The sequence below is a fragment of the Vombatus ursinus genome, unplaced genomic scaffold, assembly GCF_900497805.2.
Source record: "Vombatus ursinus unplaced genomic scaffold, bare-nosed wombat genome assembly UNPS02014802.1, whole genome shotgun sequence".
NCBI lineage: Eukaryota > Metazoa > Chordata > Mammalia > Diprotodontia > Vombatidae > Vombatus > Vombatus ursinus.
In genome coordinates, this window is record NW_020954580.1 from 31,075,305 (window position 1) to 31,092,342 (window position 17,038).

The following is a 17,038-nucleotide window of genomic DNA, read 5'->3' on the forward strand; positions in this document are numbered from 1 at the left end:
GGAGCAGACCAAACTCTGGTATATTCCTAACAGTCCAAGGAGGGACTTTCCGAAAATCTCGGCGGCGGGGGTGGGGTGGGAGCTAGACTGAGGTGGGGGAGGGGAGGGGTGGTGCTAAGAGCGAGGCGGGGCCGGCGTCGCTGAGCGTGTGTAGCGCAGTGGGTTACCTTAGTAACATGGCGGGAGGTGGGACTCCAGTGATGCCGGCCGGCCTCCGGGTTCCCGTCAGCCCTCGCGCCTGCACCCCCTCGTCCCCTCTTCCCCTCACGCTAGCTCTTCTCACTGGCTCCTCCGGACGGAAGCTTGCTGGGTGTTTCTCCAGAAGTTTCCCCCCTGGGCGGCGGCAGAGACAGCGCGAAGTATGGCGGCGGCGGCGGCGGCAGGATCTGCATCGGCGTCGGGGTGAGTGCTCCCGGCCCAGGGCATCCTGGCCCCCTTCCCCGGCTCTGCCCTTTTTCCCCTGTGCTTCCCACTCTGATAACCGTCGCTGACGTGATTGTCTCCCCGGCAGGTTGTTCCCACCCCTGTCGGACGGGCAGATCGACGAGGACCCCCAGGCGGCCGCCGAGGTGAGAGAAGCCGGGGTGACAGGCTGACCGTGTCCTCGCCGTCCCCTGCCCCCTCCCAGCCCCTCCCCCCTCCCCGCTGACAGGTGTCAAGAGAAAGTCATCTCCCCGCAGCGGACCGGGAAAAAGAGCCACCGCGGACTTGGGGGCCACCCCCTCGCCCCCAGCCCCTGGCACAGGGCAGGCGCTTAATCAGTAACCTGTTGGATCACTTGTATTACGTGCAAGGCGCCAGGGTTTAAAGGGGGGAGGCCACTTCTCTTACCCCACCTTATGCTTTGGAACCAGCAGTTGTACCTTGTCTTATCCTCATCCGTTTTTAAAGAATCACTTCTCAACAACTCCCTCCTCCCTTAATTTCCTAGTTAAGGGGGTAAAAAATAGTTAAGCAGATCCCTTGTTGACAGTACAGCCACTTTTTACTTTTGTGGAGAAAATAACTTAGAGTTTTCTTCTAAGTGTCTTGGTGTGAGTAAATCGTGGGTTGGTGTGATTTTGAGTGAGAGAAGAATATTAATTCATTCGCTATTATTAAGTGTGCACTCTGCAAGCCATTGAGGAGATTGAGAGAGTTTCACATTTCCCGGCCCCCCCTTCACCCCATGGAGCTTATGGTTGCTCAGGGGGATACAAAACATAAATAAACAGTATAATGTAGTGAAAGGATCTAGACGTGGAATCAGGAGACCTGGGTTCAGACTTCTATTGACTAGCAGTTTGGACTTATGTAAATCACTTAACTTTTCTGAGCCATTTTCTTCCTTTGTAAAATTTGTACTTATGTCTTAGAAAATTGGGAGGAAAGAACTTTGTGAAGCTGGAAGTACATATAGAATCATGGGTTGTTATTTCTTTTTCAGTGGAAAATTTTATGTTCTTTTTTAATTTCATGTAAAAACAATTTTTAATATTTGTTTTTCAAAATTTGAGTTTCAAATTCTCTTCTTCCCCTTTCCATTCCTTGAGAAAGCAGGCAATTTGTTATAGATTATACATGTACAGTCATGCAAAACATTTTTCCGTATTAGCCATATTGTGAAAGAAAACACACCAAAAAACCCAAGAAAAATAAAGTTGAAAAAAAAATATGCTTTGATCTGCATTCAGATTCCATAGGTTCTTTCTCTGGAGGTGGATACCGTTTTTCATCATGAGTCCTTTGGAATTGTCTTGGGACATTGTATTCCTGAGAATAGTTAAATCATTCACAGTTGATCATCATACAGTATTGCTGTTGTTATGCAATGTTCTTTTGGTTCTCACTTCACTCTGCATCAGTTCATAAAAGTCTTAGGTTTTTTCAAAACTGTGCTGCGCCCCATTTCTTAGAGCACAATAGTATTCCATCACAATCATATATCACAACTTGTTTGGCCATTCCCCAGTTGATGGACATCCCTTCAATTTCCAATTCTTTGTCAACACAAAAAGAGCTGCTCTAAGTATTTTTGTACATATAGGTCCTTTTTCCTTTTTTTTTTGAATCTCTTTGGGATACATACCTAGTAGTGCCATTGTTGGGTCGAAGGGTATGTACACTATTTCTTAGCCAATGCCAGAATGTTTTAATGATTACTAATTTGTAATCTAGTTTGAGATCTGCCACTACTAGGCCATCTTCACTTTTCCATTGATTCCCTTGATATTCTTGAGCATTTGTTCTTCCAGATGAATTTTGTCATTTTTTCTATCTCTATAAATTTTTTTTGTAATTTGATTGGTATGGCACTGAATAAGCAAATTAAGGTAGGATTGCTATTTTTATTATTCAGTTGACCTACTCATGAGCAATTAATATTTCTCCAATTTTTTAGATTTGACTTTATGTGAAAAGTGTTTTATAGGTTATTATTTTTAACATTAAGTTGTACATAAATGAAGGCTTCATGTTGCTATTGATGGAAGTAATTACTGTGATTATATTTTTGTAATGCTTTAAGGTTTATTTCAAAGTGCTTTTTGCTCCAATAGTTTTACTTTGTTTTACAGAAAAATAGAGTAAGTTTGATTAAATGTTAGATTCAACATTTGTCTGTTTAAAAAAAATTGACTAGATGTGAATATATATTGTTGTACACTGAAATCCCTGATATGTGTGTGTGCTTGATTTTTTCAGTGGTTGATATTCAGTGGAATAAACTGAAAGTACTTTATGAAACCAACTCTTTATCCAGTAAGTTTTAAATTTTTGTTGCAAAAAGCCTGGAAGATTTCATAGGAAGTATGCTTTTATACTATTACAAACAGTAGAAATTCCTTTAGGTATAATTACTTATTTTATGTCTGGTGATTGAGGTAAAATTCTTATGAGTATTTACCCGAGAATAGTCTGCAAATCTGAATAGGTTTTCACAGAATCTCAGTGATAGAAAGGACCTTAGAAGATATCTAGTCCCTCTGGTACCTGAACACACTTGACCTCATCCTATGATGATGATTCATTTTTTTTCACTTGAAGATCTCCAGTCATGATGTACTTCTAAAGCAGCTTATTCTACTCTTGTTCAGCTTTAAATGTTAAGAAGCTTTTCCTTACATCTAGCCAAATCTCTTTTTGTAACCTCTTGTTGCTCCTGTTTTTTGCCTTTTGGGGCTATACTGTCTAAAAGTCTAAATGTTCTTCAATGAGAAAGACATGCAACTATTAATATGGCCTCCTAAGTCTTCATTTCATTTTTAACTGATCCTTACATTACAAAGTTTCTGGACCTTTCACCAGTTGGTATGTCTTTCCCTGGAATATTTCTGGTGTGTCTTTAAAATGTGATACTGCAAACTGGTCACAATATTCCAGATGTACCTCTGACCAGGCGAAGGTACAGTAAGATGTAATTTACAGTTTAGGACATTGTACTAATTTAATGGAACCTAAGGTTTTGTTATTTGTTTGGATGCCATTTCACACTGTTGACTCACATAGAATGTAAACCCCCAGACAGCATGGACTGTTTAGTTTTTTTCCTGTATATCACTGACTCCTAACATGGTTCCTGGCACTTAGTAGGAGATTAATACATTTTTGTTGAATGAATGATTTGACAATGTCCACAGAAAGTAAGCTTTTACACATAAGTTTTTATAAGCTATGCCTTCTGTTTTTTGTTAAAGCAGTTAATTATTTGAACCTAAGTGTGAGACTTTACATTTTTCCCGATAAAATTTCTTCTTTGAAGAACAACTTCTTCATTGTTCTAGTGTTTAACCTTTTTCTTGGGTACTGACATTGCCATACTGTATGTTATTTATGCATACCAAATTTGTGTCATCTGAAGATTTGGTAAGCAACCTACCTATGTTTTTACCTATGTCATTGATGAAAATAATGGACAGGACAGAATCAAGGAGAGATCCTTGAGAGTTAACTCCAGATAAGTTGAGTAGAGTAGAGACTTATCTCCAGATTGATAGTGCTCCTATTACTGTTCTTTGGGTCCATTCCATCAACCAATTCCAAATCCTTTTGTAGTTAATGTTTGTCTTATATAAGGTATATGACCCTTTAACTAAATTGTAGCAAATCAAATATTCAATAGTTACGTAAAATGATTTGCAAATATTAAGTGAAGTGCTGTGTAAGTGAAAGTTACTGATTTGACCTTAATTTTAAAAAGTATTATTAGCTTTTGCTGATTTGGGCTTTTCCTATTTTAAAAATTATTATTAGCTTTTGCTGATTTGGGCTTTACCTCTGCTTCTCGGGCTTACCAGGAATTTCTTCTTTGTAGCATTCTCAGCTTTATTATGTTTCTAAGTGAGATGCATTATAGTGGAACATAGCAGGTGTTAACATTTTTTGAAGTCTTAAAAATTGGAGGGGATGGAAGGTAGATGGGATGGGCTAGTAGGTGTAAAATTTTTAAGTTTTTATCTTAAGATCATTGTCCAAGAGAGCCATAAGTCCAAGAGAGTTCTTACATGGTAACTAGAGGAGTAATTGATCGTAGCATATGTGAAATTCCCTGTAATCTGCATTGATCTAATTGAATCTGTTAATTAAACATTAATCTGTTGAACCAACGTCTTGTTTCTGTCAAAGCCTTTGAAAGGTATTCATTTGTGGCACTATAAATTTTAAGTTTGCAAGAAGCAGGTTAATTTGGAAACTGCATACATTGCTGCCATTGTAAGGCTTTAATTCTGTTGAATGAAATTTTGGTTCCAAAGTACTTCTTGTCCTTAGATGTGTTTCAGTGTATGTTCATAGTGTAAGGAATAGCAACTCCTGTCACTGAAACATCGAAATTCTGAACATTTGCTTTCGATAAAATCCCACTGGGACAGACTTCTAGAATTTGTCTGAATTACTTGTATTGGTTGGAATTTTGTTACACTGCTTGCATTAGATTCATGATTTCTTAGTCTGAATTACTACATTGGTAACAATGAAATCAGCATCTGTTCAAGTATTCTAATAATGTTTTTTTTATTTAAAAAATTAAGTTATTTACTTTCCTGAAGGGCCATTTGGAGAGTACACAACTTAATAATATACTCAAATCATCAAAGAAAATTAAATTATGTTCCATATATTTTACTTACTAAGGCAAGGATAGATATATTGTAATGGAGAAAGTCCTGGAGATAGTGAGGCTTGCGTTTCATTCCAAGGTCCTAATATATAAAATGAAGGGGGTTGGAGTAAGTGAATAATAATGTCCTTTCTGGTTCTAATTCTATAACTTTTGGAAAGATTTTGAAAAGATTTAGCATCCTTGAGCTAAAAACACCATATTTCCTGAACTTTCTGATTTATTGAGATTTTATGCCACATGCTATAGGTTTATTAATTTCAAATAAATTTAGGGTTCTTAAAAACTTAAGAGATTGTGAATAGGTTGTTAATGTGCAGTAATTTCTCTTCATTTTATTTAAAGAATGATTGTTCTACATATCAGCTGTAATTAAGAAGTATTCATGATACCTTTGAGTGGGCTTGTATACTGAAATGAAAAGGTGTTTAACTCATGCTGTGTAGTATTATTGTAATATTGTATTACTGTATCAGGGAGTGTGGATGGTAGAAAGGAAACTGTACTTGGAGTCAGAAGATTTGTGTTTTAATCCTAGTTTTTTTGTTTATTAGCCTTTGGGCGAGTCACTTTGCTCCTGTTACCCTCATTATTTCATTTATAAAAATAGGACTCTTACCAATCTCACAGAACTGTTGAGAAGATCATATGAAATAATATGCCTAAAGTGATTTGTAAGCCTTGAAAAGGGGTTGGAAATAACTTTGTAGTCATCTTGGTCCTTGTCCTATTCATTAAAAGTTATAATTAAATTATAATATAAAATTGCAAAACTTTTATTATATTATATTGTGTTGTCAGGTGTGCATTGGAACCAACCATGCTTTGAATTGAGAGTTCAGGGAAAGTGGGGGAAAAATATTAAGATATCATACAGGGGTACCTTCCTAGAGATTCTTCCATATTCCAGAAGTATCAAGTTACTTGAGACTGTATATAGTATCATTAAATTAAACACATTTTTGTCCTGTCATGATTTAACAAATAGATTCTGTCTAGTGGAAAATCAGAATATAGTAATATAACTCGGACAAGATTAAGAAAGTAATTGCTATACTGTATTTATATCTCTGGCTCTAGTTATTGCAACAAACATTTATTGAGCAGTTACTCATTGTGAAGCCCTGTGTGCTGGTGCTTGGAGGTACCAAACAAGATAGATCCTGCCCTGAAAGAATTTACATTTTACTACAATCTATCTGTGATCCAATATTCTTTAAAAAAAGTATTTTTTTCAGTCAGCAGAAATCTGCTTTATTTTTTTCTCTCCCCCCCAATTGAGAACAAAAATATATTTAGTCAAGCAAAACAAATTTCTGTGTTGGCCAGGTCCAAAAAACTATTTGTTTTATTTTTTACTCTTTGAGACCTTCCCCTCTCTATGAGGAGGTGGTAGCATGTTTTATCATTAGTCCTCTGGGATCATTGTTGTTTCACTGATCGGGAGTTTTAATTTATTTCATATTTGTCTTTACCATTTTGTTATCATTGAATAAATTCTTCTGGTTCCATTTACTTCGCTCTCCATCAGGTCAAAAAGTCTTCCCAGGTTTTTCTGAAACCATCTCCTAAGTTATTTCTTACATGATAGTTGTATTCCATCACATTTACATGTCATAACTTGTTTGCCCATGATAGTGTCTTTAAAATAAATTTTAATTGATACATTTTGTTTTTAACATCACCATAGTTTTTCCCAGTTTCCATTCCTCTCCCAGAGAGCAATCACATATAACAAATGGAATTTTTTTAAAGACAAAGAAAAAGGAAAAAAAAATCCCAGCATAATTGATCAATATATTAAAAAAAAGTCTGAAAATATAGGCCAGAAAGTAAACCTTTTATGGACTTTCCACCTCTGTAAAGGCTTGGGTTGGGATTATCTTCTCATATTTCTTCTTTCAAACCATACTTTTTAAAAAGTAATTTTGAAATATTCAGCTTCAATTTGTGTGTGTTGTTTTTTTTTTCTTTACATTGTTGTCATTATTTATAATGATTTCTTGGCTCTGTTTACCTTACTCTGAATTAGTTCATGCAGATCTTTCCATGCTTCTCTGTATCCATCATATTCATCATTTCTGATAGCCCGTAGTGCATTACATTCATGTATCAGTTTGTTTAGCCATTTCCCAATTGATAGGCATCAACTTTGTTTTCATTTTTCTTCTGTTACAAAAAATGCTAATATAAGTGCTAATATAATTAGTGCTAATATGCTAACATACTACGACAAAGTGCTAATATAAATATAAATTTTGATGTATAATGGGGATTTTTCTTGTGCCTTCTTGGAGTAGAAGCCTAGTAATGGAATCTCTAGTCTAGATCAAAGTGTATTTTATTTAGTCACTTTATTTGCATAATTCCAAATTGATTTTCAAAATGGTTCTACTGTTTCACAGCTCTAAAGGCAGTGTGTTTAATGTGTCTGTCTTCCCAGAACCCCTCCAGCAATGACTGTTGTCACTAAGTGATATTCTTTTTAAAAAAAAATTATGTTTTTAGTTTTCAACATTCACTTTTATAAAATTTTGAGTTCTAAATCCCCCTCCTTCCTCAGGATGGCATGATATAAATGATACATGTACAGTCATATTAAACATATTTCCACATTGATCATGTTGTGAAAGAAGAATCAGAATAAAAGGAGAAAACCACAAGAAGGGAAAAACAACAAAAAAAAGAGAAAATAGTACGCTTTGATTTGCATTCAGACTCCATAGTTCTTTCTCTGGATATGGATAGAATTTTCCATCATGAGTCTTTTGGAATTGACTTAGATCATTGCATTGCTGAGAAGAGTTAAGTCCATCAAGGTCGGTCATCGAACAGTGTTGTTACTGTGTACAATGTTCTCCTGGTTCTGCTCAGTTCATTCAGCATCAGTTCATGCAAGTCTTTCCAGGTTTTTCTGAAATCTGCCTGTTCATCATTTCTTAGGGAACAGCAGTATTCTGTTACATTCATATACCACAACTTGTTCAGCCATTCTCTAATTGATGGGCATCCCCATAATTTCCAATTCTTTGCCACCACAAAAAGAGCTGCTATAAATATTTTTGTACATGTGAGTCTTTTTCCCATTTTTGTGATCTCTTTGGGATACAGACCTAGTAGTGGTATTGATGAATCAAGGGGTATGCACAGTTTTATAGCCCTTTGGGCATAGTTCCAAACTGCTCTGCAGAATAGTTGGATCAGTTCAGCTCCAACAACAATGCATTCATGTTCCAGTCTTCCCCACATCTTCTCCAATGTTTGTCATTTTCCTGTTTTGTCGTTAAGACAATGTTCTTAAAGATACTTTTTCTCCCTCCAATCCCTGCTTTTAGCAGTGATTAGCCAGAGAAAGTAAGGTGGGTAAGAGTGTGGAAGTTGAGGGAAATTGTGAGGAAAATTATTTTTAATACTTTTCTTATTGTTGGGGAGACAAGAGATTGTGTCATTAGACTTCTCTTTTCAAGAAAAATGTGCAAGCATGATAAATTGGTTCTTTCTGTAGAGTGGAAATTCTTAAAGAAAATTTGTGCTTTTTTTTTGGTATTTTAAAAAATCCTATGTCTTTGGTTTTTAAGATGTTTACTGAAGCATTCTTCATATTTTTATTTGAATTTATAGGCACTGACAAGAGCACTGGAAGAGAAACCGGATGATGCAGAATATTACTGCCAAAGAGCTTATGCCCACATTCTTCTGAAGAATTACTATGGTAACTCCCTTATGTAAGATAATGTGATTAGATAAAAGATAAGATCTCTATAACATGTCATAAATCAAATAATATTAGTGATTATCCTTAAGGATTAAAAATGTTTTTTCTTCATTTGTAAAGTAACAGATGATTTGTTGTCAAACTTTTATAAAGAGATGCAATCTATTTAAATTTATATTCTCGAACAGCTGTTCTCTCTATTGGGTTTCAGTCTCCCCTACTATGAATCAGGCATTGTGCTAGGCTATGAGGATAGAAAGACAAAAGTGAACCATTTCCTATTCTCAAGGAACTTATTGGTGGAGACAGTATGTTCATAAATTAGTACATGTCACATAAATACAAGGTAGAATTTTGGGGAGGTTCCCCCTCATAGCTAGGGGGAGAGGGAGTGAAGATCAGGAAAAGCTTCATGTAGAAAATGGTGCTTGAGCAGTTTTGAAGAAAACAGAAGATTCTAACAGAAGGTGATGTGGGAGTACTACATTTCAGGCATGGTGGATAGTCAGTGCAGTGGTGTGGAGGCAGGTGGAACTCAAGAAGGCCAATTTGGCTGAGTTGTAGGATATGGAAAGGGGAGTAATGTACAATATTGGAAAGGTTAAGTTGGGGCTAGTTTGTGAAGGGTTTAGAAGCTTACTTTTGATACAAGAGGCGGTTGACAGCTGGTTGCTATGTAGTTTCTTTTCATAGAGTCTCCATATACTGATATAGAAAACACATATGCTTTTTTTTAAATTTTGTGTCATATAGTATTTTTCAAATGAAAATATTTACAAGCCCCATTCTTACAGAAAATATTGTTGTTCTGTAGGTAAAAAATTCTGAGAGTAAGAAGGCAAATGATTGGAGCCAAGGCTCCATAGCTCATAGAATAGTTGAAAATGTGAATTGAATTCTTGTCTTACCTTAGCATTTTGACATTTTATTGGAAGCAGCTGTTAATGCCATAGACAAGTTTTGAAAGAGAGAGACCAAAAACCTTAAGTTGGAAGGGACCTAAGAGGTCAGCTAGCCCAGCTACTTATCTACCTGATACGTGAATCCTTCTTTCAATTTCCTTGGCGAATGATCATCCAACCACTACTTGATTACTTCCTAGGACCAGGGAACTCATTGCTTCACAAAATAGTCTGTTTAATTTTTAGACATTGCTAATTATTAGGAAGTTTTTCCTTCTATTGAAGGCTTTCAGATAAATATAGAATAAGATCTTGCAGAAGTCTTTAAAAAATTTTTTTTCCAACAGAGGCTTCTTCACTGTTATTGCAACTATGTCTGTTGTGCCAAAAAACAACATTTGAAAACTGCTGTTTTTGATCACTGCTATCAAGAGCATAAATTGAAAATATGCCTATGCAGGAATCAGATTGGCCTCATCAAGAGAACTGGGGACTCACAGATGATTAGGTCAAATCTGTGATTGCTATTTTGCATTAGGAGGTTATAAAAAGTTGTGACATATAACTCGGTCCTGGCCTGTGGTTTGGATAACAAAGTACATGAGACTGTAGAGTGGCTAATGATTCAGTTACACTGATATCATTGATTTAATTCTGGAAGGGACCTTAGTAATCAGCTAATCCAACCTCTTCATTTTACAAGTGAGATAAATGGAAAATTAAATGATTTACCCAAGGTAACATGGGTAGTAAATGTCAGAGCTGGAATTCAAACCCAGATCTTTTGGTTCTAAATGTAGCACTTGTTAAGGAATGTTGAGGAATGAACCTTTCTTTTTGAATTGTCATATTTTCCAGAAACACTGGACCCAGAATATGCAGGAGGCCCTGAATATGTCAAGGATCAGTGCTCTCCCTTTCTTTTTCCTCCTTGACAAAATTGTTGTTTGCATTTGCATTTCAGGCTGGACTTCTTGTGTGTCCTTGGTAGTCAAGACAGGTGCCAGTCAGTCTGTGCTACGGCTTGTGCCGCTGTAGATAACCCTTGTAGATAAGGAGACCACCCTATCTTCTAGCAATTCCCAAGGGGAAAGAATGCTGCTTTTGCCATTAACTTGCTCCTCCCCTTTGGTAGGGGTTTTGTCCTTTTTCCACCTTTACTGTACCTTTCCCTCTTCTATGTCACACCCTTTTAGGTGGAGATTTTTGTTTCTTCCTCCTTTTGTTGTACTGTTATAAATATGTAAACTTCTGTATGGATTGTAAACTATTTGGGTTCCACATGCATGATAATTCCTCTTGTAATAAACCCAATTTTCACATAAGTTTCATGAAGTTGTGATTGTCTGTTAGCATACCCTTTACACAGTGTCTTACTATCTCCATTTAGATCTAAGGCCCAATGAAGGTTGAGATGATCATAGGGCACTGGGGTCCCACTGTGAGCTTATCCAAGACCTAGCCATAATTTTTTTGTTTTGTTTTGGTGAATACATCCTTTATGTCGCTAACAAAACATGGAGCAGGAAGAAAATAAAGAAATATTAGCTTAATGCCAAATAACATCTCCATCAACTCTGAGTTAAGAGAGGTAATTCTGCCCTATAGAGTGAAATGGAATAAGTTTATTTCTCTCCTACATGAAAAATATATAGATATTTGAAGATAGCTATAGTATTCTCTCTAAATCCTCTTTTCTCCAAATGAAATATCATAGAATTTAGATCTCATTTGTCCATTTCATCCAAGCCATATTCTATAGGAATCCCACCATAATATACCTAACAAGTGGTTGTCCAGTTTGAAGACCTATATTGGGGATATGTGTACCGTTGGAGACATCTGATTGTTAGGAGACAAAGCTTCCAGGAAGACATGATAGCCTTTCTGTGTGCTTCTCTAATCAGACCTTAACTAGGATATTGTGTTCAGTTTTGGACACTAGAGCTTCAGAATGACATTGAGAAGCTTGAGAGTGTCCAGAAAAGGGCACATAGAATGGAGAAGGGCCTTGAATCCAAGTCATATGAGGATATGTTGGAAAAAAAAAACAAAAAAACAGGATGAATGAAGACTTAAAGACATTATAGTAGTTTGAAAGGCTTTGACATTTTAGAGGGATTGTACTTTTCTTGTTAGCCCTAGGGAGAGGAATTGGGGCATTGGGTTAAAGTTGTAAAGACACAGTTAATCTTGAATGATGTCAAGGAAAACTTTGAAGTTGCTGATGAAAGTGTTAAACAGCACAGGAATCTGGTACAGCTCCACTGGAGACTGCCCCATTGACACTGATTTATTAATTACAACTCTCTGGGATGGCCATTCATCTCCTTCAAATCTATATGATTGTATTATTGCTTGGTCCTTGCCTCTCTTATCTTTTCTACAATTATATCTGTTATTTATTTTATCAAATGCTGTGCTAAAATCTAGGTAAACTATTTCTATGACACTCGACTGATAACCAGTTTCTTGGAAATGCCTGTTTTTGGTTTCTTTCATCCTTGCATGCCATTTTTTTGAGTTGCCTTGTTATCTTGGTTTACTTCTTGGGATATCTCTAGTTTTTCGATATTTCTTCTAATTAATAGGAAAAAATAGTTTTAATCTACTTTTGAAATTTGCAAAATTTGTTCAAATAGTTGTTTCAAAGAAGTTTTCCAAAACAAAAAGCCATAGTTTAAAATCAGAATTTCAGAACCATGGGTTTTCTCCCCCCTTCCTAACCTGGTATCTTCCAGGTCTACTTGTTCCTTTGTTAGTACTTTCTTGACTGTTACTCCATGTTTCTGGAATTCCTTTTGTCTTTTTTTTTTTTTAACCATGAATATAATAACCCTCATCTTTTACCCAACTTAGCTTATTTTTTTCCTGTTTTTATGAATATACTTATCAAGTCTAATGAAACATGTAGAAGAAAAAAAGTAATTTAAGAAGTCATAGTTTAAAACCATTTAATATTTCTACCAAATCTGAGGTGAGAGAGATGTATTTTTGTGGGATACACACACACACACACACACACACACACACACACACACACACACACACACACTCCCACACCCCCCCCCACCCCCCACACAAAAGCTGGCCAGAATAGATTTGATTTGACTCATTATCTGTGATATTAAGTCTGTCTAAAGATTAATGGGCCATCTGATACAGTGCCATAACAATAAGGTGGTTTAACTTCTACCTACATTTTTTTTTGTAGAAGCTATTTTGGATGCAAAGAAGTCTCTTGGACTCAACCCAAATAATTCCACAGCTCTGCTGAGGAAAGGGTATGTATGCATTATATAGTATAGTAATAATTTTTCTTGCTTGTGTTGGAATACTTTTTTACAGATTTATACTGAAACTGTAATATTCATGACATGATAATGAATTTTAGTGAAATGTTGCAGGTGATAGGTGACTAACTTCATTTCAAATACAGTTTACAATTGTTTTGTGTTAAAGTCAGGAATATGGTAATAACAAACTTATTTACAATAGTTTTTTTTTTAAAGAATTAATGAACTTAGGTATTGTTGAATGAATTTATCCCTTTTTTGGTCACCGTCCACTTTGGTTCACTCTGTCCTTAAATGTTTCTCCTGCTCTTCTTCCGTGAACAATTTTAAAAACGTGTGTTTGGGGAGAGGCACGTGGCATAGTGGATACAGTGCAAGACTTCGTCAGGAATCTGAAATCTAACCTTTGTGGCTTTGGGTCACTTCATCTGTCTCTGAGCCTCAGTTTCCTCATCTGTCAAACAAGGGTAATACTTGAATACCTACTTCACAGGGTCATTGTGGGGCTCATTAATATGGCTTTACTAAAGCACTTTGATGACTTTGAAGTGCTAAAGAAATGAAATATGTGTTGTAATCAGGGAGTTCCTTTCATGATTAGGTCCTACTTGAAAGCTTCTGAGGTCTCTTCTAATTTCGTGTGTTTCTGGGATTCTGTCATGTAATGTGGCTCATTGAAAAGGGGTCAGATTATACCATTTTGCTTATATTGAGTCAGTTTTGAGAAGATAATCCAGGGGGATTGAGTAATCCTTATTCTCGTGTTATTTAAAAATATTTTGAAAACTATATATTCAGTATACTTCGTTTGTTTTGTAAACCTATTTTTTTATGCATGTAAAACATTCTGATTAGGGGTTCATAAGTTTTCCCAGACTGCTAAAAGGGTCCCAGACACAAAGAAAGTTAACAACTCTTGCCTGAGGTGCTCACCGTATAGCCCTCTTCTGTGTGTCAAAAGGATCTTCAGTTCGTTGGTGGTGCTGAGAAGAATCAGAACGAGGATTCTGGTCATAAGTGGGCTAGTGGTTTGAGGGGCTTAGCCAGAACATTGTTATTTTGTGACCATGCTATGTAACACAGTGCAGTGCCACCGAATGCCCAAAATGTATACTTTGACATTAAACTTCTCTGAAGACACAAATCTCACATCATTTTGTTTTGGTGTCTCACGTTGTTAAGTCAGAAACATAAACTACTGCCTCTAGGCAATGTGATGTAGTAAAAAGAGAACTGGACCTGAGTCAGGAAGGGGAGCTTGTTTGTATGTGTCATCTTCCCCATCCCTCCACGTTTAACACAGCCTCTGAGGTTGTAGGTAAAGTACTTTGTAAATGTTAAAATGCCATATAGATAGATTTGAACTTCAATTACCCAGCATAGAAGGAGAAACCCTACAAACTTATTTTTGAAACCTTTTTTATCCCCCAAAATGGTATTTGGTTTTTTAATTGTCATCAGGATACTGGTCTTACTTATTTTGGTTTTACTAAGATGTTGTGGAAAAGAATTTTTCGTATGAGCTTGCTGGAAAAAATAGTTTTATCATTTAACAACTAACAACTTGTTGTCTTTCATTTGTTTTGTTTTCATGTACTCATGCCAGGATAGGTGAATACCATGAAAAAAACTATGCTGAGGCTCTAGAGAGTTTCACAGAAGGACATAAATTAGATGGTAAGTAACAGAACTACACTAAATTCATCCAGTATTTCAGATGTTTGAATTAGTTGTGACTATAAGTGTTTACATCTAGATTTATTTAGTGCAATTTTAAATTGATTGCAAAGTAAGGCTTATTTTTTTTCCTCTTCATGGCATTTCATGGTGATTATCAAATGAGTTAATTTTAAAAATAATTAGCCAGAGTCTTTCTCTAGCTTTTGAAACAGAGTGTGAACTTTCCGACTTTAGAAAACAAAGCTATAAAAACTCAAGAAATGTTTTCTCCTGTTTCAGACTGATCGTGTTATTTATAAGTCAGAATGGTTTAGCTTGTGCTTGTTTTGTTTAGCATAAATTCATTATCAGTTTCTGCTCTGACTTAGTGAGGTGGAAAATATTTCAGCAAAGGCTTTTCCAGAGAAGTAAATTGTGGATTCAGGCAGTTATTATGGTAAAGGATAAGTAGGGGGGGGGGAACCAATAAATTAGAATAGAATGGCATTAATCATCCCAACTCTTTTAAGTTGAGATGCATGTGTAGAATTTATTACAGAGGTTTGACTATTTAGGTATAAATATAGAAATGATTTTGTAAAAGCCAAAATTATAACACTTAAAGGCTGTGTTCATCACTAGAAAACCAATTCAAAGCATTTAATAGTAACTTGGGTTATATTCATAACGAGCACAACATATTATTATTATTATTTACCTTGAATTACTGACACTATTACTACTTTTGAATTGGTCTGTAGAGAATTCTAAAATATGAAGCCCTAACTTTTTAGCACACTCATGTTTTTATTTTGTCTCATGATATAAATTATCAAAAATTACACAATATGTATTATATTTCCTATTCTAGAGTGTTTGAACAGTGTCTTTTATCCAGTGCTGTCTTCTGTGCGTTTTACAAAAGGGCTTGATTCAATTTAATAAGCAGTTATTTTTTGTTGAATATGAGGGAAGTATATCTGAGTCTTTAGGTCTGAACCAGGCTGATATGAAATAACTTTGGAAATCATTATTTAGGAATAGTACTAAAGTGTTGATACTACTGTTAATAATGAAATGTGTTGTCTGTTGTAAGTGTGTGAATGTTTTAAATATTGGAAGGATTATTCAGTTTTAGGGTCTACTCTTCTTTCCTATGGGCACATTACCTTTTTAGGCACTATAGGTACTTATGCATTACGTTGTTCTAGGTTTTCTGAAGGGTTCTTTTTTAATGACTTTTTTTTTGTTTGTATGCACAAATGCAGATATATTAATATATATTTGCTGCTTCCCTCTCCTTGGGCAACTCTGCTTCCACCATTTCTTTTACGTGGTTGTGGTCAAAGCTGTTTCTCATTGTTGGCAGTGATGGCAAAGCCAAATCAGTTTAAAGGACAGGTAAAACCAGTAGGAGAGTTATAAGAGGAGAGACAAGAGGAAGTAGCTGCACACTAAAAAATAAAGAACTTAGGGCCAAAGAAGTTCCCTAAGACCCAGTTGGAAAATGAGGAACCTGCTACTAGATGTCAAGTCCCCATGCTAATCCAAATGAATGACAGAGAACCCTGATGTAGGGAGCAGAATTATATTTGTATTCCAATTGTATGGTAGGAGGTTTTTATGAAAGTAAGTGGTCAGGAGAAAAGCTGTAGGTTATATTTGTTTATCTAGTGAAATAATGGGAATTTGTAGTTTAAAAAAAATTATGCTGCTAAAACAAATTCTTTACAAATAACTAGAGATTAAATTGAGTTTTCCATTTAGCCATAACCAAAGTAACAGTTGCTTAAAGGGCAGATGCTTGTATTTTTTAAGTTGGTTAGATATAGTGTATTAAAATGAAGTCATTACTTTTCAGATACAGATAATACTTTCAACATCTGGATTAAAAGATGTCAAGAAACTAAAAATAGTAAGTATAGCTTTGTGCATTTCATAGTTATTAAACTAGTTAGATTTCTCAAAGTAATTAATTGATTTTGTCTCCCTGGAGTGATTTTTAATAATTTCTGTATCCTTTGAACTTAATATTTTAAAAAATTTGATGGCCTCTGATTTTTTAAACGATTTAATTATAATGTACAAAGTTGCCCCAACTAAAATAATTTTGTATTAAGATTACTAATGTTTTATTTAAAAAAAAGTTCTATAAAATTGATTTTTTATAAGTAAACTCCACTGTAAGGTTGTGAAATTTTGTAATGCTATGTGGCTGATATTCCATTTATAATGTTTTTGTGGGACTAAATTCTTCCTCTCATATTGTTTATCTAACATAGTTTTTGGAAACATTAAATATATATAAAATATTAAGTGAGATTTATGTACCCTTTAGGTATTCATGGAAATAGGCTTACTAGTTTCAGAT

At 35.5% G+C, this 17,038-nt stretch overlaps 1 protein-coding gene across 2 annotated transcripts in view; it reads left to right on the plus strand.

The window, feature by feature from the left end:
* The first annotated feature begins 271 nt into the window (after nt 1–271).
* SUGT1 (SGT1 homolog, MIS12 kinetochore complex assembly cochaperone) overlaps nt 272–17,038 on the plus strand; it is a 58,900-nt gene continuing 42,133 nt past the window's right edge. The window contains exons 1-6 of one of the 2 annotated variants that reach the window (XM_027873666.1): nt 272–402; nt 512–569; nt 8,717–8,807; nt 12,927–12,996; nt 14,615–14,685; nt 16,529–16,582. In XM_027873666.1, coding sequence (XP_027729467.1) covers nt 362–402; nt 512–569; nt 8,717–8,807; nt 12,927–12,996; nt 14,615–14,685; nt 16,529–16,582 — 385 coding nt within the window. In that variant the 5' untranslated portion in view covers nt 272–361. Of the gene's footprint in view, nt 403–511; nt 570–2,682; nt 2,740–8,716; nt 8,808–12,926; nt 12,997–14,614; nt 14,686–16,528; nt 16,583–17,038 lie in introns of those variants that run through there. The other variant, XM_027873667.1, reaches the window with a different exon arrangement.